Below are 20,147 nucleotides of genomic sequence, written 5' to 3' on the forward strand. Positions count from 1 at the left end.
CGAAACTTGAGTTTTCCCCCTTACAAAAAAGCTTCACCCTCCCTGTAAATCTCAAAATTATAATCTTAAGGGAAGAAGAAATGAAAACACAGACAACAGAAAACCGTGGCCTGCCCTGAGGACATCTGATATGTCATACTCTCAACATGCTATCAAGCAAAAAATATCATTAACATCTTACCATCTTCCAGCTCCAGACAAAGATTGTAGACGGCCACGGGCCTCTTGGTTCTCTGGCCTTGTCTCTTTGACTGCCTTGGTGGCGCATTTGGGGGTGATGCTGACAGGCAGGTCGGCTCAGGGAATGTGGTATCGGGCGGCATCCGAAAAATCTGCCATCAAAGCATAAAGGACAGGAATTATTTACCATGAACAGAAACCTGTCTGTTACTCCAGTAAACGAGCACCACAACATTTGATCTGGAGTTCATTCAAGACAGGCTAGAGCCCAAAATTCATTCCTTCAAATGAAGGGAAGAAGTCATAGCCTTTTATTTTTTTAACAGAAGGTTCCAAAATAAAATATCTGATTAAATTTAAGTCAAAACGACATCAGATTGTTATGTATCAGATAATTCATTCCAAAACTAAACAAGTAAAACTATCGTTAGCAGATATAGACAGTACCACAGCCCTTCATCTCCAAAGGAAGCAGCCAGGATAAAACATTAAAAATAAGTATTTCATTAAATTTTACAGAAAGTTATATTTACACCAAAACGTTGGCCTCAATTTTTTCCAAACTACGTAAACAGAAACATATGACTGCAAATACTTTTTACACATTTAAAAATAGCCTATGCTTATGAAATTACCTTTCTAGCTTCCCATTTACATTTTTCATAAAATGTTTTCTAGATTTTATCAATTCATTTAATACCCTCTAACCCCTCTTTTATTTCCCCTTTCATTTATGAAACCTAGAATATTAGCACCTTGATTTATCTACAGTGTCATTCACAGATCAGTAATAATAACATTAATTAAAATGTGCTGCTCCTTTGCTTAGCAAATTTTGAGAAAAGCAATTTGTGCCACAAAGGAAAGCATATCATGCAGAGGTGATTGATAATAGACCCTCCATAGCTGCAAGATCCCAGTTTAGAGGCTTCCTTCCAGCAATGCTGCAGGCCCTTCATCCTTCAATAAAGTCACAAAGTAAAATACATTAGAGATATCAACGCAATAGAAGCTGCATCTCTAAAGGGCTGACGTTCCTCAGGTGGAAGCAGAAAACAGGAAGAAAGTCAGTTAGCTTTAAACAAAACATGAATATAAAACCCACAAATACCTAATGTATGCAGGGCTTAAATCCTAGAGGGCAGGTTGATGGATGCAGCAAACCACCATGGCACATGTATACCTATGTAACAAACCTGCACGTTCTGCACATGTATCCCAGAACCTGCACATTCTGCACATGTATAATTTAAAAACAAAAAGCACTGTGAGAATGTCTCACTGTTTTATATTTTTTATATTAAAAGAAAAAGTGGGACACAAGCTTCCACACAAGTGAGGTGTATCACTTACATATACGTATCACTGAACAACTAACAACGATGTTGCAGTTTTAATTGCACGGTCTAAAAGTTCGCACCTTAAAACTATTACATACCAATAAAAATAAGCTATTTCAAAGAGAACATTTACTTTATAGTCCCATACTGCCCCCTCATGTGTAAACGAAATTTTTAAAAAATGATTTAAGTTACTGTAGACAAATATGTGCTAGTGAAAATTTAATTTATTGCTCCAACTGGTAACCTGCTAACAGCATGTTTCCACAAAATCTGTGTTCCAATAGGCCACTCTGGCCAACACTGAACTACTTATCTGCCTGAAAAACCCTCTGCGGCCTGGACTATCATCCACAGCTGCATTTACTGCCATGTGTCATTGTTCAGATGTAAGAAGGCTGTGGGGTGGTGGGAACAGGAGAGCAGTTAAGTTGAGAAGTCCCATAACAGTGAAGGAGAGAAGAAAAGCCAGGAAACAAGACTCCACTGAAAAAAAAAAAAAATGGCACCTGGGACATTTAAAACAGCTCCCCAGCTTACCTAACATGTTTGATGTTTACAAACATGGCAGATGCCTCTAGGATGTCACCAGAATAGAAAACAAAGCCATACACACAGTCAGTATATCCAAAGCATAAATTAGCAAAGAAAAAGTTATATCCCAACAACTGACGATGGATAGATGATAACCTTCCAAACAGAAACGGTGCAAATGCTGAAAACTGCCCCACCTCTTTCCTCCAGTTTGAAGTGAGGGTGTTGGGGAAAGGGTGTGGAGGGGTGAGGTGTGGAGGCGACCCCAAACTGCGGAGCCAGACTACCAAGCAAAACGAGACCCTGCAGAGGACTGATCTCAGTCCTTCCCAGCACCTCAGTCCAAATCTCTTGGTCTCCAGAAGACGTAAGGCACTGTTTAGCTCACATCAGAGTATCTGGGAATGAGGACCAGGCTTTGGAGTCTGTTTTGTTTTCTCTGGTTTACATCTTAAAGCTCCTCAGGTGATTCTTTTGTGTAGTCAAGACTAAGAAACAGTGATTTAGATATAGGTATTCCACAGTTATTTTATACTTGTCTCAGATGAACAAAAGTCAATATCAAAACACCAGAAAATGGGAGTGTAAATGAGTTCAACCATTGTGGACGACAGCGTGGTGATTCCTCCAAGATTTAGAAACAGAAATGTTAATACCATTTGACTCAGCAATCCCATTACCAGGTATATACCCAAAGGAATGTAAATCATTCTGTTATAAAGATACACGCCATGTGTATGTTCACTGCAACACTATTCACAATAGCAAAGACATGGAATAGACCCAAATGCCCATCAATAATAGACTGGATAAAGAAAATGTGGTGTATATACATATACCATAGAATACTATGCCGTCATAAAAATGAACAAGATCCTGTCCTTTGGAGGGACGTGGATGGAGCTGGAAGCCATTATCCTCAGCAAAGTAATGCAGGGAAAATAATAATAAAAATAATAATAATAAAAATAATAATAATAAAACGCATGTTCTCACCTATAAGTAGGAGCTGAACGATGAGAACCATGGACACATGGGGGAACACACACTGAGGCCTGTCAGTGGGGCAGGGGGAGGGAGAGCATCAGAAAGAATAGCTAATGCACGCTGGGCTTAATACCTAGGTGATGGGTTGATAGGTGCAGCAAACCAGCATGCCACACGTTTGTGTAACAAATCTGCACATCCTGTACATGTACCCCCAGAACTTAAAAGTTGAAGGGGGAAAAAACATCAGAAAAACTATTTCATAAAATTTGGCACTGTACACATATAATCAATTTCTTGAACCTTGCCAAGTCCTAATGAGGTATAAAATATGCCAAAGATTCTAAACACACACCACACCCTCAATAAGTTCTATGTTGTATAGGCTGAACATCCCAAATCCAAAAATCTGAAATCTGAAACACTCCAAAATCTGAAACTTTTGAGCGCTGACATGACACTCAAAGGAAACGCTCATTGGAGCATTTTGAATTTCAGATTTGGCATACTCAACTATTACACATAATGCAAATATTCAAAAATCCAAAAAAAATAGAAATTCATAACACTTCTGGTTCCAAGCATTTCCATGAAGAGATACTCAACCTGTATTAGCACTTCAGAAAGCTAAGCTATCATCCCGATTAACACGGGCAGCAAATCACAGATGCTCATCTGAGATAGCACTATCCTGGCTTTTAAATCTTAACAGCTATGGAAGGTTAGGTTAGACTTTGTTTGTTTTTTTTTTTTGTTTTTTCTTTTTTAGGTGGAGTATCACTCTGTCGCCCAGGCTGGAGTGCAACGGCGTGATCTCAGCTCGGCTTGGCTCACCACAACCTCTGCGTCGTGGGTTCAAACGATTCTCCTGCCTCAGCCTCCTGAGTAGCTGGGATTACAGGCGCGCACCACCATGCCCAGCTAATTTTTCTATTTTTAGTAGAGATGGGGTTTCACCATGTTGGTCAGGATGGTCTCTAACCCCTGACCTCATGATCTGCCCGCCTCGGCCTCCCAAAGTGCTGGGATTACAGGTATGAAATGAGAACCATAATGCTTGTACTATAGGGATTAAGTGACATAATGTTTATAAAGTGTTCAGTACAGTGCCTGGCACACAGTAGCCAGAAATAAATGGTAGCTATTTGTATTCATAATATAATTGCAACAGTAAATAATTATAAAAATGAATTCAGACCCTCATGACTCCACTCAACTGCTATTTTAGAGGGCACTAATTTCTTGGGGTCTTGAATATTCCCCAAATTCAGTGCTCTGAGCCAAGTTATTCTAAAGTGCCATGGAAAAGGACATCAAGCAATGGACTAAAGAAAAGTAACAAATGGAGCACCTTTTCAAAATTCCCAAGTAACCTGGAATCAAACAATTGTTTCCCGTATTTATTTCTGTATTCTAGCACTGAAATTTTGGATATAAAATACTTCCTAATTCATTTAATACATTTAACATTTAATAAATACCTACTAGGTAGCAAGCTTTCTCATAAGCAGTTTAGTAGTCTCGGCAGCCTTTGAGGTAAGATACTGTTCTACACATTTTACAAATAAGCAAAGCTCAAAAATTAAACAATTAGCACAAGTCTCTACGGTTTCAAAATGGTAGAGTTGGCATCTGAAGTTGGCTTTCATTCCAAAGTCACTGCTGCCAAACTATAAAAATATTATAGGTTTATGAAACAAACAACATTTAATTCTTAGGGAAAAATACTACCAGCTAGTACTATCTTCTATCTGTTTAGAAAGAGTAAAAGGGGGAATAGCTACATAAATTCACCATCCCCTTCTACATGTTCTGAGAATGCATTACCTTTATATGCATTTACTTTGTCTTCCAATGCCCCAGTTCTGAAGCCTTTTTTTTTTTTTTTTTTTTTTTTTTTTTTTTTTTGATACAAAGCCATGCTCTGATGATCTCTCTGAAACACCAGGAATGACTTAAAGGGACACTGTTTTTAGATCTACAAGAAGAGGAAATAGTAAAACCTATTTACTTTAAAATTCTGACCTGTGATTTTGGCAATCGAATTCTAGAAGATAAAATGTAGCTTATCTTGTTCTACATTACCAAGATGTGTGTCATCTCTAAAGATAATACTGATTTGCCAATTCTAGAACCACTGCATGGATGCAAATTCCTCTTAGTGCCCAGGTCTCCTTCTAAGATTACCCAGCTCTCCCAACTTTCCTGACATCATACCTCTCACTGCCTTTGTTCTAGGAGAGATGAACTTATCTTAAGCAATATTGAGAATCAAGAGATTACATCTATTCAAAACTTTTATTCCTCCCAGGGTGAACATTTTTTCACAGCACCTACGTATTTACAACATAAGAAAAACTCAAGTCTGACAATCCAATGACAAAAAACACTCCACGCGTAGGCATGCCAGGTAAGGAAGTGCTTGCTTACTCGGGTCTCCTAAGAGTGCCAGCACAAACAGAAGTCTGGCACTACTGTTCAGAGTTACAGATTCCTCAGACACAACACAATGGATGTTTATGCCCATGGGACTCAGCCATTTATACAACTCCCTCCCCAAGTCCTTCATGCTCTGCTACCAGGGGCCACATGTGGAAATGACTACACCACTTCTGCCAGAAATACTTTGCCAGTAACAGGATATAAGACAGTCTCTGAAAATTCTGCTTTAGCACACAACTTAAACCTGAAGCATTTGATTGAACTGAATTAATAAATACTGTAAGTCCACAGTATCTATCTATCTATGTCATGATATCACACTTCCTCTCCCTGAATTCCTTTACATACACACACATATATTCACATACATATTTATGGTTACTGGCTTATCACTGTCACAGCTCTCATTATCATTTTGGGATGCTTTAGACCTTAGAAGCAGGCCTCAGAAAACAGAATCTCTCTCTGCTCTCCCCAAGGTAGGTATCTTCCCCTGCATTAAAGAACTGGCCTTCCTGGCTTACCTATTAATTATTTATATTAAAAGAAAAAGTAGCACACAACCTTTGATACAAGTGAGGGTGTAACAGGTACTGTCTATACCTAAAGACAGTTTTACCTGTTTAGTTTTGGAATGAATTATTTGATGTGTAATGATCTGATATTGTTTTGACTTAAATTTAATCAGAGATTTTATTTTCGAATCTTCTATTAAAAAAATAAATCCTCTGACCTTTCTTGTCTGACTTTAGGTCATAAGACCTCCATTTCAGAAGGCGTCTGGCTCTGTATTCTGGAGGAGGGAATGCTGCACAGAAAGGCCAAGAAGAATCTGAACAGTCAGGCGTTGCTGGGTTTCTCTTTCAGTCCATTAGCATTAGATCAGACCCTTTCTGTACAATTATATTTCCGCTCTGTGGTCAGTCATGCCCATCCAATGAAGACTCCATAAAAGGCCCAAGAGGGTAGGGTATGAAAAGCTTCTGGAGAGCTGAACACAGAGCTTCCTGGAGGGTGGTACACCAAGGGGAGGCATGGAAGCTCCACACCCCTTCCTCCATAGCTCACCCTATGCATCTCTTTATCTGTATCCCTAGCAATATCATTCATTCATTCATTTTACTTTTTTGAGACAGAGGCTCACTCTGTCCCCCAGGCTGGAGTGCAGTGGCGCAATCTTGGCTCCCTGCAATCTCCGCCACCCAGGCTCAAGTGATTCTCCTGCCTCAGCCTCCCGAGTAGCTGGGATTACAGGCATGCACCACCACACCCAGCTCGTTTTGTTTGTTTGTTTGTTTGTTTGTTTAAGTAGAGATGAGGTTTCACCATGTTGCCCAGGCTGGTCTTAAACTCCTGGCCTGAAGTGATCTGCCTGCTAAGGCCTCCCAAAGTGTACAATGTCCTTTATACTAAATCGGTAAATGTGTTCGAGTTCTGTGAGCCACTCTAGCAAATTAATAGAAACCAAAGCAGGGGTTGTGGGAACCCCAAATGGAAGCCAGTCAGTCAGAATTTCTGGAAGCCCGGACTTGCGACTAGCATCTGAAAAGGGGGCAGTCTTGGGGACTAAGCCCTCCATCTGTGGCATCTGGCACTACCTCCAGGTGCTGGAACTGAATGGGAGGACACCTAGCTGGTGCTCGCTGGAGAGCCGACTGCTTGCTTGGTGTGTAGGGAAAACCCCCACACATCTGGACACGGAGGTTTTCTGTGTTGATTGTTGTGTTATGAGAACAGAGGAAAAAACAATTTGCATTTTTTCCCTCATTAATTTTTTTTTCTTTCAGAGACAGGGTCTTGCTCTGTTGCCCAAGATAGAGTGCAGTGGTACAATCACAGGTCGCTGCAGCCTTGAACTCCTGGGCTCAAGCAATCCTCCTGCCTCAGCCTCTTAAGTAATTAGGACTTCAGGCGCGTGTCACCACAACCAAGTAATTTTTAATGTTTTTGTAGGGACAGGATCTCGTTCTGTCAGCCAGGCTAATCTCGAACTCCCAGTCTCAAGTGACCCTCCCACCACAGCCTCTCAAAGCACTGGGATTACAGGTGTGAGTCACTGCATCCAGCTCCAGTAATTCTTTTTTAAAAAGATGTTTCTACCAACGAGTTCCCTGGTCTTTATTATGATAGGAAGATTATGTTTGTATATTCCTATGATCTCAAATAATAACAGTTGCAACTTCTGGGTGCTTGCCACACGCCTGACATTATGCCAAGTGCTTGACTTACAAAGATTTGAACCCACTTCCCTCACTCCACTGTACATGTCTTGACCACTGTGTTCCACTGCCTCCAACATCACCCAGCCATACCAAGCCCCATTCACAGTGTGTCCTCTGTGCTGATGTCTTATTTCACAGAACTATACTTATCCATAAGCAGACAGAGGTATTTCCAGAAGACAGCTAGAAATCAACGCAGGCTCTCCTAAGTTAACATAGAAAGGAGGGACAGAAATAAAACGTCCAGTCTTCTTTCTAAAATAGCACAGTTACAAAATGGCCAAATACTACTTTGAGCTTTGGAGTCTACAGGTTTAAGCAAACCCTGATCACCTTGGGGTTGTTTGACTAGGTTCGCTCCAAGGTAACCTGAACTTCAACCTACAACTTAACCTCAGAGTAGCTACCACGTGAACAGTACACAGAGAGAGCACTGAAAACCTTTTCCAGCTCTCTGTCCTTGAATCACCGTGACTAAATATGGGTCTTTTCTAGAAAATTTAACTAGAATTGACGACAGGGTCTGACAGTAAAATACCAGTTGGGTTCAGGCTTGAGGCTGGAAATATTCTACAGTTTCATGTTTGTTCTGGTTCATTAAAACTCAGAATCTTGAAGCTGGAAAGTATCCCAGTTACCCCTTAGGCCAAGCCCATTATTTCACAGTTGAGCAAACTGAGGCCCCGTGGTTAAAGATTTGCTCATATTCACACCACTAGTCAGTGGCAGAGTCAGGCCTTCTTCCCAGAGCAGGTCTCACGGCCAACTGCTACTTCCTATCTTGCTAGCTTTGACCCCTGCTTTCTAACAAAGTACCCCTCATGCATGTACTTCCTCTTCTGGGCAGATTTTGCTAAATAGCTGAAATTCCTCAAAGTGGTTTCCAATGCATTACAGATGCAAGAGGCTGACATAAGAGCATAGGAAGGGTCCTGTTTGGAGTCCTGCTGTGACCTATCAGTATGAGGCCCTCTCTACCATGTCACAGGAGACTAGAGAAAGGCCACCAGGAGAAAAGAGAGGGAAGAAGGGAACAGGAGACATTCCCCTGCCAGTGGTCACCTATCCCACAGGCTCAGGCCCCGACTCAGCATCGGTTTTTCAAAAAACAACTTCAACTTTGGTTTACAACTAAAACTAAAAGAAGAAAAAAGTTCTTTTCTGAAATATATCAAATTGGTACAGTTTCTGTTTTTCTAAATTTTTTTTAGGTTTTATTTCAGGAAACATTTTTAGACCCCTTTCCCAAGTTCCAGTGGGACATACCATATTGATTTCGGTAGCACTCTATACGCTAAATAGAGTGATACATAGCCAACTTTGGTTTTTGCATTAAAGACTTCAGCATATTGACAATCTTTATCAATCAGACTTTATAAAGTACAACACACTCCAGAACTACCTACTCCACCCACAGGCATTTTCAGTGCCACTAACTAGGGATGCAACATCAGTGCCCTGTTTCTTCCAGTGTTTCATTTCACAAAGACCACCAACAGAAGGAATAATAACTATGATAATACGCTCAGAACCAAATGGCATTACAGACATTTTCACTACACCAACCTTCTCCCCATCTACATCAGGTGATCCTCTCCTGATTAAGCCAAAGCTGCATCACTATTATGTTCATGGTGTGAACATATATCCCCAATTATAAAATGTTGTTTTCTGGTTTGCAAACCTTTAAAAACACTCCAGGTGCAGTTTCATCAATTTGCACCTGCAAACATTTGGAAAACACAGCATATGATTTCCGAAGTCAGAAGAATACACTTCTCCAAATATAGCTGTAATGTTGACTTTCATAACCCAAATGTCTACAAATACTCTTCGCTCAGTAAAAAGCCAAAGCCTTTTTTCAATGTGTCCCTGGCTCACATGCAAACAAAAAGTTTACATTTCAGTAATAAATGCCTAGACTAACATTAATAAAATATACTCTACGTCAACAATAAGGCATACTCCGCACACAACATTCCTTTCTTTCTCCTCTTCTTCCTCCTCCTTCAATGTTGGTAACAACTTCTTAAAGTTCCTTTTCTCCTCTCTTTTCACCCTTCTTTCTGAGCCTCAAGTCCTCCCTTAAAAATCACTGCGTCCTACTAGCAGCACAGAAGATCAAAACATAGTAAACGTACCACTGGCAGTCTGGAAGACCTGAGGATCCCCAAGAGGAGGATTTGCTCCCCTGGGATAGTGAGAACCCTGATAAAAAAGAGTCTTCCTTAAATGACACTGGTGAAACTTTAAACTAAGTAAACACATTTAGAACTAACTGACTCATCATCTCATGAAATTTCCAACATGAAGGATATTTTTCTTTTGGAATACAAGCCATGACCCCTAGTCATTTGGGTAGGCTACAGTAACTTTTTCTTTTTCTTTTTTTTTTTTTTTTTGGAGATGGAGTCTCACTCTGTCACCCAGGCTGGAGTGCAGTGGCGAGATCTCGGCTCACTGCAACCTCTGCCTCTGGGGTTCACAGCATTCTCCTGCCTCAGCCTCCCGAGTAGCTGGGACTACAGGCGCCCGCCACCGCACCTGGCTAATTTTTTGGATTTTTAGTAGAGACGGGGTTTCACCGTGTTAGCCAGGATGGTCTCAATCTCCTGACCTCATGATCTGCCCGCCTCGGCCTCCTAAAGTGCTGGGATTACAGGCGTAACTTTTCCTAGAAAGAAAAAATAAGCCATGGACCTATTCATTCTCCAAAAGGAAATGTGCGAATTTTAGTGACAATGAAGAACACGTCTCTTGAAGGCATGTACACGTATTTATCAGAATCATGGGAAACCGATTCCAAGTACACGTATCTACAGGAATGGCTTACATAGTTAAGAGAGAATCCAATATTGTCTTTTTCCCATTTCCATTTCAGCTCTAATAAAAAATGAAATGCCTAAAGCAAATTCACGTTATGAAAGTGGTCAATGGTGGCATTTTAGGACAGGCTGCACTGAAGGTGGGAGGGGCGGATTACTATCAGTCTTCATGCTGAATTACTGTTTCTAAAATTTATAGGAACACTTTGCTTTTTTTAAATTGATAAACAATTTTTTCCCAAATTACAATTTATTCATGTTACAAAGGTGATAATGAATACACATTATATTCCTTGTAGAAATGTTAGCAAACACAAAACAGCTCTTGAAAGAAGGTTTAAAAAAAAAAAAAAAACACACAGATAGACACCCATCATCCCCTACACAGGAACATTTCTATAAAATTTTGATGACTATTCTTTAGGGTCTTTTTCTTTTCTTAGAACATTTTGTCATTATAAAGAAGAAAACAGTCAATATATTTAATACAACTATATATGGACCTCAGGTTCCTAGAATTTATTCAGTCCCAGGTTATACATGAGATGTGGCCTCTACAATATATGGGTTGGTGCAAAAGTTTAACTGTGGGTTTTACAATTATTTTTGCACCAACTTAATGTATCTATTAAGACTAAACTTTGGGGCAAGATTCAATTTCTAAACACATTAGGACACAACTAGATTTTACCATTCAATTGAAATGTTTCTAAACAAGGGTTTAGAAAATCTGCAAGAATACATTTTAAAAACATTCCAAACAGCACACTATTCCCAATCTCACCCCTGTCAACTTAAGTCTATGTGGAGGTCACACATACTGGTGTCGGGCACCAGCCTCTCCTTCAGTGTGAACTGCGCAATTCAGTTTAAGAAGTCTTACATATAATGACAAAGCATAATCTTTACCTCGCTCCTGCACCTTAAAAGGTATAAAGGTTCCTGCTTGGATTCTTGGATGACCTACTGGTTTGGAACTCGCTGCCACTCAGACATAGCAGCCATGTCCCAAAAGCACAGGGGGAAATTTCTCTCAGTGGGTATCACTTCACCTAGGCCTTGGACCAGCTTTGACATAAATGTTTGCAATCATAATAAATGAGGTCATGACATACTGTCAGGCGCATCCCCTTAACTGGAAGGAGGCAGAATAGTCAGGATAATGGCCATAGAACCACACACACAGGAAGGTCGAATGCCTTCATCTGTATTACTGGTGACATGCTAATAACTGTTTGGCACTTCTATCAGTAAGACACGGCCCACCTGCCAAATTGGGTCATGCATGCTTATCTTTGTCCAAGAAAGGATTTTAAGAACCCAGCACTGTCTGTAATTCTTACGTGCTTAGTTACTGGGAGATTAGCACATAAAGATTTTTATGTAATTCAAATCCCAACTAATAAACATAAAGGAGCCAACAATGAATGCTAAAACTAACTGGCTAAAGATGCCAAGGAACAGGATTCTTCAATATTCTCAGAGTGTCTCCTGATGGATTACAGTTAATTCCAAAGAGAAAATGGCTATATTTACAATTAGGAAATACAGCAGTCACTACCTGTGGCAATTTTAAAACAAGGCCACAAATTCTTTGACACTATTTCCATCAAGAGGTGGAGTCTATCTCCCTGCCCCAGATTTCCCAAATCTGTGCAGGCTCCTGAGTGTTTCAATCATAGCTGATGTGAAAGTGACCTATATATGACTTCTGATGCTCGATCATGAAAGGTCCTATGGTCTCTAGCTTGTTTGCTGGAACACTCACTTGGAGCCCTTAGGTAGCCATGTCTGTGAGGAAGCTCAAGCTACATGAAGAGACCACATGTAGGCGTTGTGCTCAACAGTCCCAGGGGAGCCCAGCCTGTGAGTCAGCCCAGCCTAGGCACCAGATGTGAGTGCAGAAGCCTCCAGATGATTCCAGCCCACAGCTATTCAAAATTTCCCACTAGCTGAAGCCCCAGACATCAAGGAGCAGAGACAAGCTAAATTCGCCCCACCCTGCCTGAATTTGTCTGTATAATCATGAAAATAACAAGATTGGTTGTTTCAAAACACTAAATTTTGGGGTGATTTGCTATGTTCTGATAAATAACCAGAATAACACCCAACCAAGGGGTCAAAGTAAATTTCACCAATAATGGAACAAACTGATGTCATGTGCCTCTTGATGTGATGCACTTAGATCAGTATCATTCATCTATGTACCTCCCAAAAATACTTAACATGAAGCTAATTGTGAAGAGTCAAATTAATGATCATTTTATAAAACAATTGTCCTGTACACTTCAGAAGTGCCAATATCATGAAAGGCTAAAGCTGAGAAACTATTCTAAATTAAAGGAGACATGGCAATTATTAAATACAATATATGATCCTGGATTGGGGCAATTTTTCTATTAAAAATGTCATTTGACGACAGGGAAATATAAATATGGACTACCATTAGAGCAGTACGTCTCAAACATTTACACACACACAAATCACCTGGTGTTCTTATTCAAATGCAGGTTCTGATTCAGCCCAATAGTCTTCAACTCTAACAGATTCCCAGTTAATGTTAATGTGTTGGACTACGGGCCACACTTGGAGTCATGATATATAGACAACAGTATTGTGGCCATGTCAAATTTCCTGAATTTGTCCTTGTTTTTAGGAGACACATATTCAAATATTTAGGGATGAATTGATATAAAGGAACTTAATATCAAATTATTCAACAAAGATAACAATAATAGAATTATACTATATAGGGTATACAATGTTTATTTTAATCATTCTTGCAACCTTTCTGTGGGTCTAAAATTTTTCAACAAAAAGAAAGGTTATGAAAGATAATATGATCAACCCTACAAGGTTGATAGTTTTATTCCAATGATATAGATGAAAAAACAAATGTTTAAAGAGATTAAACACTGGTACACAATCATATTACTAATTTACTAATAAAGGGACATAAGATTATAATGTTCATTGCTATTTAAATGCACTATGGTCTTGAGAGAGTAACTTAACTTCTCTACAGCTCAGACTCCTGATCCAGCTAAAGGGGTTGCACCAGACCAGAGATATCTAGATATCTCCAACATCATGTTATTAACACAGGTCTACCATTTAATCACTATATTCCTCACCTACTTCATTCATAGGGCAGAACTTCATTCTCCCTCCAATCTCATGACAAGAGTGGGGGGGAATGGAAAACATAGCTAAAAACTGTATACTTAAACTAAGACCAAAACACAGACATCTATTAAGTTTTGATTAGTGAACTATAGGAAATTTAATTTCAAAAATTAAAAATGTTTAGGAATCAAGGTATATATCCACTCTAAGAAACAGCACTGTTCCTTATTCAGATACCAGAAACTGAGGTTTCACAAAAGTAGCCTTCACAACATTCTGAGTAAAGTTACCTACGCTTCCAACACTTGACGTCCCAAAGAGAATCTCGGCTCAAAGGGCCAAAGGCAATTTCAAAAATTCGTTCCTAACTGCAACAAAAAATTATGCACAAAGTGAGAAGACGAAATTGAAGCTGAGTTATTAGTCCATCTGACTACATAGAGATCCCAAATTAGGCTCTGGATTATTACTTAAAAAATGGTGACCGTCTGGAAATGTAGAAAAAGATAACCAGAAACTACTACAGGTTCACTAGAAACATGTGAATTAATTTCTTTCAGTACAGGGCTTCCAGACTGAGAAACATCAAAATTCTGTACATCTGCATTCTAACAAGGCCTTTAAAATTGTTAACACATTATATCCTTGCACATAAAATGAAGATCTATATCAGAGGATCTTAGCCTATATCAGAGGATCTTAACATTTTTTACCTCAAGACCTCTTTATATTCTTATAAATTATTGAGGATCTTGGCCAGGCACGGTGCCTCATGCCTATAATCCCAGCACTTTGGGAAGCCGAGGTGGGCAGATCACTTGAGGTCAGGAGTTGGAGACCAGCCTGGCCAACATGGTGAAACCCTGTCTCTACTAAAAATACAAAAATTAGCCAGGCATGGTGGTATGCACCTGTAATCCCAGCTACATAAGAGGCTGAGGCAGGAGAATTACTTGAACCCAGGAGACCAGAGGTTTGCAGTGGGCCTATGTTACACCACTGCACTCCAGCTGAGCAACAAAGCGAGACTCCATCTCAAAGAGAGAAGCGGGGAGGGGAGGGGAGGGGAGGGAAGTATTAAGGACCTCAAATAACTTTTTATGGTTTTTTTTTCCCCTAAGAACTTTTGATCGTGTGGATTATCTGTTGATATTGACAGTAAAACAATTAAAAACTTTTAAATATATGTATTATTTAACACAAAACCATTACATACTAACATAATTATTTTTCCAAAGCAAAAATAATTTAGTGAGAAGAAGGGCATTGTATCACATTTTGCAAATCTCTGTAATGTCTGACTTAACAGTAGACAGCCGAATTCTCTATCTCCTTCTGCATTCAATGTGTTAATATCACAGGTTATGTTGCCTCTGGAAAACACCACCCTACAATCGTAAACAATGAGAGTGAAAAGGGCAATTATCAGAAAAATATCTCTCACCTCACAGATCCCTGAAATGGTCTCAGGTAAGCCCAGTTCACACTTGGAGAACCCAGTCTTACATGCTGATATAGTACCTCTGAATAACAAGATTAAAAACAGCATACCCAACAGACACTGTTAGTAGAACTACGTTAATCTGCTGAGGGCTTCTCAATCTCCACTATTAGCATTTGGGGCCCGATAAGTCACTGTTGTGGAGGGACTGTCCTGTTCACTGTAAGATGTTCAACATCACCCCAGCCTCTACCCACTAGATACACACCAGGAGTACCACCACCCCCAGTGGGGATCACCAAAAATGTCTCTAGACACTACCAGATGTCCCCTTCAGGCCAAAATTGCTCAAGGTTGAGATCCACCACTTTAAACCTACAAAAATATTTCTAGTAGCAAGTCTTAGAGCTCTAGTTCAGTATCTGTCAGCATTGGCTTTGTCTTCATCAGCAGATGACATGAAACTGGGAGAGATACTGAATAATTTCCCGAGCAAGAAGTGCATCCGAGATACTTTCAGCAGCTTGGAAACAAAGAAACCAGCAATACTAGATTCAACAAAAAAATTATCAAACAGTTCCGATATGTTTTAAAAAGCAGCTGCACAAGACCAGCAATGGAGACTGTGTGCCTCAGGAGCAGCAATGCAAAAGGTCAACATAAACAGGAAGCTGAGAATGAGGCCACCGCAGGCCATGACTGCAAGCTGATTAACCTTTTAGACAGGATGAACAAACACGGGGCACATCCAGAAGGAGGAAGATGCTAACCCCAACTGCAGTCCTGATTGACTGGGACACGCTAGGGCGTTACATTTCAGTTCTGCAGTAAGAGAATCACTGAGAAACAGAAGCGTCTCCAAAGACTGTGACCAGGAACATTCAAAGCTAAGTCATGCAACTGAAGGAACTAGGAAGAAACCCAGCAAGCCACAGTATCAATTTTTAAGTTCCAAAAGCATATCAAGTGGAAGAGGTATAAACCTGTAAACCTTGTGTTTGGCCCCAGAGGTTAAAACCGGGAATTTGGGTTGAGAAGAAAGTATAAGGAGGGGAAAGCCTTCCGAATTGCTGAAGTTACACAATGCTTGAGCAGGTAAACTTGGGAGACAGTTCTGTGTCAGCAACGTTTTACAAGGTTAAGACTGGGATCTTTCCAAAGAGGTTCACACACTGCATGCAGGGCTTGAATAGCTGACTTATGAATCTCTGAAGAAGATACGTACCCGTCCCCAGAAGCTGTCCTCCCTCATCAAGCTATGTGAGCCAAGTGACTCATACTTCTCGCTACTGAGCGATCCTGTCAAGCTGACCTGTCACGCTCTTCTTCCCCCATCCCTGATAAACACACCATGTACCATGCTGGAATCTTAGCTCCCTTCCTTCCCCGATGACATCCACAGAGTAACCATGTGAACATGCCAATGGGGCTGCCCTGATTATTTCAGGGAGGACCGGTAACAGTCATCTCATCTTAATATTCCTTTTATTCTGATTTTCTCTTTCCAAAAGAAAAGCGGGTCAGATAGTAAGTACACAGAAAAGGTTAATAAACTGTAACCATTTCATAAACACATGCATTAAAGTCATGCTGATTTAGCTCTCTAAACAGTAACCCTTTCTTCTTCTACAGAGAGAGATTTTTGTCCAAGAATATGATGATTAACTTCCTTGAAGTTTACTAAGTCCCACCGCACCTACAGGCAATTTCGTCTAATTTTTCTACATCCTATTATGGAAAAATATGTAAATCAAGAAAAGCTATCCAGGTAGAATAGTACTACTGAGTGCTGTTCAGAAAAAGGCCACAAAGGTCCACTGATAAGCAAAGCATGTGTGCTGGGGAGGGCTGATGGGGAGGAAGAGAAGGGTGCATGGAAATCTTAGCCATGGAGCTGACTCTCCCAAATGCTGTTGATAGGGTAAGACAATATGAAGAGAGGGTAACTAATCACCTGTCAGATTCTCACTGCATTTTCACTGCCAGAGTTTTTTATCATATGAAAAGATGCAGATAACATGGTTATTCTTCTTTAATGCATAATCTTTTAAAAATGTTCCCTTTTTCCCCCTTAGAAGTACTCTCCTCTGGAAGTCAACAGGGAAATCAAATTCACAAAACCAAAATTCACTTTCAGTGACACTGTGGGACATAGCTTCTGTATGTTGAAGAAAGAGCTCCCTAATGCTCCACAGTGGCAGACCACCACCATATTATTACACTCGGAATATGCTGGCTTGGGGATGTGGGCATGGCACAGCAACAATCATCAAACTCTGCTGGGGTCAGGCAAAAGACTGGAAATAGCTGCAACAGGCTGACAAGGGTCACATATTTGATGTGTCCACCGTTTTGGTTGTCAGCTGGGTGCCTCCGTTTTCCCCACATCATGTCTGCTAAGATCTGGGATGACCAAGACATTTTTTCACATGTCCAGTGCCTGGATGGGAGAGCTGGAACAGCTAGGGCCGGCCGGGCATCTCTCCCCGTCTCTGTAGCCTCTCTACACGGCGAGCACGGGCTTCCTCAACGCTTGGCAGGCCCAGGGTGGCTGAACTTTTAACACGGCAGCTGGCTTCCTCCAGAAAGAGCGTTCCAGGAAGAAAGAAGTGGTAGCTGCCAGTGTTCGGGCCTTAATTAAGAGTCACTCCTGCCATAGTATAATGATCAAAACAGTCTCAGGTTCTACCCAGGTTTAAGGGAAAGAGACACTTACACCCCCACATCTCTATGGAAGGAGTGGGAAAGAAATTTGTGGCCACTTTTAATCTGCACTAAGAGACACGTCGTGTATTTCTTTCTTTCACCTCATACTGTGTAATGAGACGGTAATTTGCATGAGTAAAATAATCATTCCCAAAGTAACTTCAACATATAAATGCCTCACAATTAACAAAATACATTAAATAGATCATATACCTATAAATACTTCTCTCATTGCTTCAAGTTTTTGTCATTGAAGGACAAGACACAAGAACCTCAATCATGAGAGAGAAAGGACATAAGAATGTAAGGAGTACAAACTCAAAGAAGAATCAGATACACTGTTTCAAGTTTCTTCAAATTAAAACCTGGACCCTCCAGCAACTTCGTTTTACCCAACAGATTAATCAAATTGACATATTTCTACACTCTGAGATACAGAACTAGAATATTTGTTTTTTAACTAATATACATTTTAATAGCCATTTAGTTGGCTTTTTAGTCAAAGAAGAAAACCACAAAAGGGCCATAATAATTGATAATACTGACACACACAGAATATTGTAAAATTCACTACTCAAGCCTTCCTTCTCCCATATATTTCTATGTATGTTTTTTTTAAATAGAGATGGGGTCTCGCTATGTTGCCCCAGGTGATCTCAAACTCCTGGGCTCAAGTGGTCCTCCTGCCTCAAGCCCTCAAAGTGCTCAGATTGCAGGTATGAGCCAGCACACCCAGCTTATACATGTATATGAATACACAAGGGATCCTAGCAGATATGGTTCCACACTTAAATATTATTTGTTCACACACTAACAGAATGCCTAATATGGGAAATGCAGCGTTATAGACACTCGGAATAAACAAATAAGTGCAAAGACCCTGAGGCATAAATGTGCCTGGCATGTTCCAGGAATACCAAATAGGCCAGTGTGCCTGGAGTGTAATAAGTGAGGGTATGAAGAGCAAGTTGGATCAGCAAGTGGCATGAGATTCTTTTTTTAATTAAATGCAGAGTGAGACAGGATACCAGTGTCTTGGAGATGGTTCCATTTTTCAGTGTATTAGTTTTCTATTGCTGTGCAACAAATTAGCATAATCTCAGCAGCTGAAAACAAACTGCTTACTCTTATTATATTTTCTGACTCATGCTTTATATAAGGAAGCTATCAATGATCTCAAAGTTCCCATGGGTCCAGAGGCTAAGCACAGCTAAACTGTGTCCTCTGCTCTAGAGGTCCTCAATCCACAAAGCTATAATCAAGGTGTCAGCCAAGCTGTATTCTGGAGGCTGGACTGGGGATCAATCTGCTTCCAAGCTCATTCAGGTTGCTGGCAGAATTCATTTCCTTGCCGTTGCAGGACTAAAGGCCGTGGCTTCTGCTGACTATGGGCTGGAGGCTGCCTCAGTTCCTAGAGGCTGTCTGCAATTCCCTGTCACATAGCCCTCTCCAGAGACAGTTCACGTGGTTGATTACTTCAAAGCAAATGGGAGACTTTCTCTCTCTGGTCTAAGACAATCTCATATAATAAAAGATTTACCTCTGCTGTATTCTACTGGGTAGAATCAAGTTACAGGTACTTGCACACAAGGGCCTGGGTCACTGGAGGTCATCTTAGGGTGTGTCTGCCACAATCCCTATCACTGTTTAAATCTATTCATTCTTTTCAAAAGGCTACAGAATGTTTTTTCCACCTATTGAAGACTATTTGTTTCTGACTTTTGCATTAAAAGACAACGTGGCAGTGAAGGTGCTCTGCATTTCTGCAAAATTTTGAGAGAATATCTGTAGAGTATTTGGTATTTGATAGCACAGAGATGGCCTTCAAAGCCTAAGTCTATTTTTTATTTTTGAGATGGCGTCATGCTATATTGTCCAGACTGGATTCAGACTCCTGGGCTCCTCCAGCCTCAGTCTCCTGAGTAGTTGGAATGACGGGCATGAACCACTGGACCTGGCTCTAAGTGCATTTCAAGCTCTACTGGACACTGCCAAACCCTCTCAGAAAGGATGTTCCAGCTCACACCCCTGCCAGCAGTACAGAAAACTATGTAATTCCTCCCCTCAAGGAGATTTCTCTCACGTCTCTTAGCAGAACTTCGCAGCTTTCTTCACACAGGTGTTCTTCACTCATTGACTTAGGCTTACACTCAGATAAAAGACACTGTTAATAGGAGCTATTTTTCCCACTGTATTTTCTGATTCTTTTATTAAGGAAGCTATCCGTTCTGGTAATGCCTTTTAATCCTCCATGCTCATGAATCACGTTGTTACCAGGGAGTCATTGCTCCCAGAACTCCTAAGATGGTGACAGGCCGCTTCCAAGATGGTGGCAAGCCTCACG

General features: G+C 40.5%; 1 protein-coding gene across 4 annotated transcripts in view; it reads right to left on the reverse strand.

Annotated features, from left to right (window-relative positions):
• Positions 1-20,147, reverse strand: part of ARHGAP10 (Rho GTPase activating protein 10) — a 333,877-nt gene that overhangs the window by 51,827 nt on the left and 261,903 nt on the right. For all 4 annotated transcript variants that reach the window (XM_050790898.1, XM_050790899.1, XM_050790897.1 and 1 more), the window contains one exon: positions 182-332. In XM_050790898.1, coding sequence (XP_050646855.1) covers positions 182-332 — 151 coding nt within the window. The remainder of the gene's footprint in view (positions 1-181; positions 333-20,147) is intronic.

This window comes from Macaca thibetana, chromosome 5, assembly GCF_024542745.1.
Source record: "Macaca thibetana thibetana isolate TM-01 chromosome 5, ASM2454274v1, whole genome shotgun sequence".
NCBI classification, from domain to species: Eukaryota; Metazoa; Chordata; class Mammalia; order Primates; family Cercopithecidae; genus Macaca; species Macaca thibetana.